Source organism: Pinus tabuliformis, chromosome 3_1 (assembly GCF_031772625.1).
Source record: "Pinus tabuliformis cultivar Carrire ecotype Pingquan chromosome 3_1, CPIR1, whole genome shotgun sequence".
NCBI classification, from domain to species: Eukaryota; Viridiplantae; Streptophyta; class Pinopsida; order Pinales; family Pinaceae; genus Pinus; species Pinus tabuliformis.
The window spans coordinates 743,944,427-743,950,393 of NC_142301.1; the positions used below are offsets into that span (position 1 = coordinate 743,944,427).

General features: G+C 31.4%; 1 protein-coding gene across 1 annotated transcript; it reads right to left on the minus strand.

Moving 5' to 3' along the window:
- Positions 1-982: 982 nt before the first annotated feature.
- LOC149189503 (F-box/FBD/LRR-repeat protein At1g13570-like) lies at positions 983-1,980 on the minus strand. The gene is made up of 2 exons (XM_089410252.1): positions 1,260-1,980; positions 983-999 (listed from the first exon to the last, which is right to left on the minus strand). Exons 1-2 carry the CDS (start codon positions 1,978-1,980, stop codon positions 983-985), a joined length of 738 nt encoding a protein of 245 aa, XP_089266378.1.
- Positions 1,981-5,967: the final 3,987 nt, after the last annotated feature.

The following is a 5,967-nucleotide window of genomic DNA, read 5'->3' on the forward strand; positions in this document are numbered from 1 at the left end:
AAATGAGTTATGGTTTTTCTGGCATGTGGTATTGATAAGTCTTACTATTGACAAATGATATTGTAAAAAAAATTATTTACATATTAAGAATTTCAAGGATAAAGTGTTGTGACATGTTTTTTTAGAATATATATGTTTAACTTATAGAATAATAATAATAATAATAATAATAATAAAATAATTTAGTTAATTCTTTTAATTTCTTAAACTTTTGTAAGTTGAGATGTATGATGAAATAAGTGTTTTGGTGTGCTTATTTACATTTACATACCATTTAATTTATATGGTTGTGCTAGTAATAACATTAATGGACTTTCAATTTTGATTAAAAAAATACACTAGAAAAAAACATATAAGTATTAAGTTTAAATAAATATACAATTATTTTAATATTTTATCTATTCATAATAAGATTTAATATTTCTTTTATTATTTTACTTATTTATAGTAATACTAATCCATTGTTAAGTTTTTTGAATATATAGATAGATATAATGTGTGAAACATTATAACAATTGAATTATGCATATTTCATAATTCAATTCTGTGATTAGAATTTTTGGCAAAATGAACCAAAAAAATTTAATAGAAAAGAGCTAAAACTTAGAAAAACTAGAATCATTTTAAAATACTAATTTATAGTAGTTTAAATTAACTAATTGATTTTTTTCCATTAGTTTATTTGAAATTTATCAAACATTTTAAAAATGATAAATTTAAAGTTTTTTAATAAAATAAATTTATTTATTATTTCAAAAACAAATTTTAAATAATAAAAACTTACAATCTCATTTAAAATTAAAAAATATATATCTATTAATTAAACTGAACTGTGAATTTTACATAATTCTAATATTGCGAATTTTTTCCAAACACTCAACTTATTTATGCACTTCAAAGAAAAACGCATTTATACATTTAAAAGAAAAACACGTTTGAAATTAAAAAACACAATTTCCTGGCATGTTTTATGACTGGCCTTTTAAGAATTAGACAATGCTGAAGTTTTGATTACACAAACGTAACACGATTTGAAAACGAAAGGCACCCAACAGACTCTACTCATTATTTGGAGCCGAATCGTTTCAGCTCCAATCATTTAAACCAGTTAAACCCCCACCGTTTTAGAGAGCTCTCTGTATTCTTTTTATACGGAAGTTTATAAAATTTTATACATCGATCCTCTTGGATTTCTTGTAGTCTGGTATCCAAGGCCCATTGTCTGGTATCTTGGGGGGAGAAATTGCCTAAGGATTTACAGGAGAAAGTATTGTCATGGCTCCCTCTCGAATCCGTTGGTAGGTTTTGCGGTGTCTGTAAACCATGGAATGCCTTCCTTTCATCTACCAGATTTATAAAAACTCTCAACAGAAACCCATCGGTCATTCTGATAGAGTTAAGGGTGCACTCAGTGAGAAGCTTGAATCCGACGAAAACAGTCGGAAAATCGGTGAGAATATAATTGTAAAGCGTGAGGGTAGCGAGACGAGTGCATGAGAAAAGGCCCGGCGGCGGGATTTCCATGTTTAGGGAACATTTGAGAAATAGGTGTTGTACCTTCTTTCTGGCAACACATTGCAGCCATTCCCATAGGGTTTGGCGTCTAAACTCTCCGAACATCGGAACGGTATAAAGATCCCATAGGGTTTGGCGTCTAAACTCTCCGAACATCGGAACGGTAATTTCAGCGTCAGTGGAGAGTAAAAAGGCGTCCAGATCCGACGAATGCAACCGTAATATGTGGGATATTCTGGTTTCCATCGCCGCCATTGAGGGGAGGGAAGGTCTGAGCGTAGGTTCTAGACGCAGGAGACGCGTTGGTGTAAGAAGAGCGGGGGACAGGACGAGCTGGGGCATTTCTGTGGAAAGAAAGCGCCATCGTTTAGAGAGAATTGAACAGCCGATTGCATCTGCAATGGGGAGTTTAGAGAGGATCAGCGAAAGGAGCTCGTTAGGAAGTGCAGACAATCTATCGGCCATCACTATATTTCACTATGGCCGATAGATTGTCTGCACTTCCTAACGAGCTCCTTTCACTGATCCTCTCTAAACTCCCCATTGCAGATGCAATCGGCTCTTCAATTCTCTCTAAACGATGGCGCTTTCTTTCCACAGAAATGCCCCAGCTCGTCCTGTTCCCCGCTCTTCTCACACCAACGCCTCAGACCTTCCCTCCCCTCTATGGCGGCGATGGAAACCAGAATATCCCACATATTACGGTTGCATTTGTCGGATCTGGACGCCTTTTTACTCTCCACTGACGCTGAAATTACCGTTCCGATGTTCGGAGAGTTTAGACGCCAAACCCTATGGGAATGGCTGCAATGTGTTGCCAGAAAGAAGGTACAACACCTATTTCTCAAATGTTCCCTAAACATGGAAATCCCGCCGCCGGGCCTTTTCTCATGCACTCGTCTCGCTACCCTCACGCTTTACAATTATATTCTCACCGATTTTCCGACTGTTTTCGTCGGATTCAAGCTTCTCACTGAGTGCACCCTTAACTCTATCAGAATGACCGATGAATCTTTAGCCCGTTTTCTTTCTCTTTGCCCTCTTCTTCAGAAGTTCAACATAGAGCATTGTGAGGGCCTCGAACGGCCTGTCATCTCATCTTCCAACATTACATATTTAAATATATATGCTGATGACGAGGAGGGATGGACAGTTAATTGCCCTAACCTTCAAATATTGAATAATCATTATGCACAAGACTTGGAAGTCAATGGAATGAGATTTCAAGAGCTTTCCGAATCAATTACAATTACAGAACTCGAAATGGAGATCGGCGGTAATTTGATTGGGCCCGGAGAGTTTTTATAAACCTAGTGGATGAAAGAAAAGACATTCCATGTTTTAGACACACTGCAAAATCGACCGGCGCATTCAAGAGGGAGCCGTGCCAATACTTTCTCCTGTGTGGATTAGTGTAGAAAAGGGACACACCGAGAGCCTTCTGAAGTATTTCTTCGATAACGAGTTCATTTTGATTTCAGTATATTAGTGCCCATGCAGTTTCCTCTAGTTTCGTGTCATTGGATTTACATGGTCAAAATTTTATTGGTGTCTATAGGTTTCATTCGTATCATTGGATTTATATAAACATTTGATATCGAGGAAATGTGAACAATTGGTTTTTAATGTTCAATCAACACGGTTTTATATTCCAATATAACATTAAAACCAAAAAAAAATTAAATACAAGTGCTTTAATAATATTTAATTTATGAATTAAAATATAAGGTTATATTATGGAAAGCTATCTTACATATAAAACGGTTATTAGTTGAAGAGCATGGCAATGATTTATTCTTGTTATTATGATGAGGAATAACTACTTTTCATGACGTTATAGGTGTATTTTTCCTTTTTGTAATTAATAAGTTTTAATGTTTATTGATGTTGGAAGAATACTAGTTGTGTTCTGCTAGAACTTTTTCAAATTTTTTGTGAGATGTTTTCTATTTATTTTTGCTAAAATCTGGCATGAATTTATTGACATCACAAGCTTGATTGGTAATTTTGCACAATAAAAGTGTCGTGGGGTTTTTCAAGATGTTGAATCTATATATACAATCAAAAAACTAGTTTAAATAACACAAAAACTTACAACTTCATCACAAAAACTCGGGAAAAACTTCCCTTCACATCCCTACAGAAAGAAACTTCTATAGACGGGGCGGTTATTGGTTGCCTATAATCAGCTGCAGGGCTATATATAGTGGACCTTAAGGTAAGAGATTTGAAGCATGGAATTTTATACAGAGAAGAAAATATTCTCTGCAACTCTCTTAGAAGAACATTCTTGAAGCTTTCGACTATCACAGACCGGAGGAGCATAGGCACAGACCGGATGAGCATAGGCACAGTGAGAGGGAAAGGCAATAACTATAAAACTGTAGCATATCAAAGTGTCCATTTATGATCATTCTCAAAACATATGGATAATTGCTTGCCAGCTTCCAGAGAATGTGAGATTATTATTACTACTTTTTTGTTTTCTAAGTGATGTGAGTCTTGAGATGAGTGCACACTTAACATTTGGCACAACCAAGTGACATCTAAACTATCTAAATCATCTGAGAATTGTAGATGCACCCAGTCTTGGCCACACCAGATGCACCCAGCCTCGGCCACACCAACGCTTAACCTGGTTGTATTTTTTCCCACGAGTTTTGAACCAATAACCTTTATATCACAAAATTCCTTAATAGTACACCATATCACCATCTACTATACACCTCAAAAACATAACCAAAACTAATTTAACAAAAAAAATTATTAAAAAAAAACAAATCAATTTATTTGATAATTTATAAATATTTGATCATATTAATAAACACTAACCAAAATAATAATAATAATAATAATAAAAACAATTTCCCTCATGAAACTCACAATAATAACTTAAATAAACCATTTTTTTAAACCAATTTTTTTTAGTAATATGATATAGCCATGTCTTTTAAATTCGTGATTCGTAACTTTTATGAATTCCAACCTACATAGTCTCATATATCCAAATATCTATCCATGTTTCTATAACTCCATAGGAAATGATAACATGCAATTAAAAGGACATTTTATGGTAACACGCAATTAGAGGAAATTTATCTTTCTCGAGTTCTTTTCAACTATTTATAATTCCTTACCTATTCTTTCACCCAGAACTTATTGTTATAATTTCCAAAGTTATAACATTCCGATTCCTATTGTTCTTGGTACTTTCCTCTTTACAATTTATATATTATTTTCAATTTTTATTTATGTACTTTCCTCTTTACCATTTATATATTATTTTCAAATTTTATTTATTATTTCGTTTATTTTCATTTACACAATATTAGAATACAAAAAAACTAATCACGTAATAGTTTAAATTTAAATTTATATATTCAGCATATATATTTTAGTTTAGCAAAAGATATTTACTTAAATTGAAAATTGTAACCTAACATCTATTTCGATTTTATCTATATTAATATTTTAATAAACTTAAATTAAACTAATTACTTTATAATTTATCTTTATTGATAATATATATATATATATATATATTTTCAATATATTAAGAAAAATAATAATAAAATCAATCACTTTCCGTGTAAAGAAGGTCATTATGAATTTAAATTTCAAGAATATAAGTTTATTACATATAATAATATAAATAATAAATTATTCCTTAATTTTAAATTGATTTTTTTTAAATAATTAAAATTAAAATTAATAAAAATTTAAATTTTTAAGGATCAAATTTAAAGAATTTGAAAATTTTATATGTGATAATATTAAAAATAAACATAATTAAATAGAAATAGTATTTTTCAAATTAAAACTAAAAAATGGAATGACATAAAATTTACAATGGAATTCGAAGACAATAAATGTATTTCTTTCTTAGATGTATTGATTATTAGAAATGATGATAGGACCTTCAAATATTAAGTTAAAAAAAAAAAAAGAATTTGATAGTTATTTTCTTGTAGACTCTCACCATTACCCTTCTCAAAAATTTCGGGCTCGTTAATACATTGGCATTAAGGGTTGTAAAAATATGTGATAATAATCACTTAAAGAAGGAGTTGCACCACTTTAGTAATGTCTTCAAAAGGATTGACTACAAAGATAAAGACATTTCTAAAGATATCAAGAGAGAGAAAGATAAAATGAACCCATCTCAATACTCCACTAATGTATAACCACCCTTTAACCAGAAATCACACCTTTTGTACATACATGGTGTTACAGATAGAATAGCCGAAGTACATATAAAATGGAATATTGATTCTACTTTCATACCATTAGAAATAATAAGACATATAACAAAATATGTTAAGGATGACATTGATCAACATCAGTTAAAAGGATTCTATAAAATAAAAAATCAATTTCTCTTGTGGAACAATTTATAATGGTGAAATGGGTAGATCATTTAAGACAAGAATAAAAGAGAATTATTGATATTAA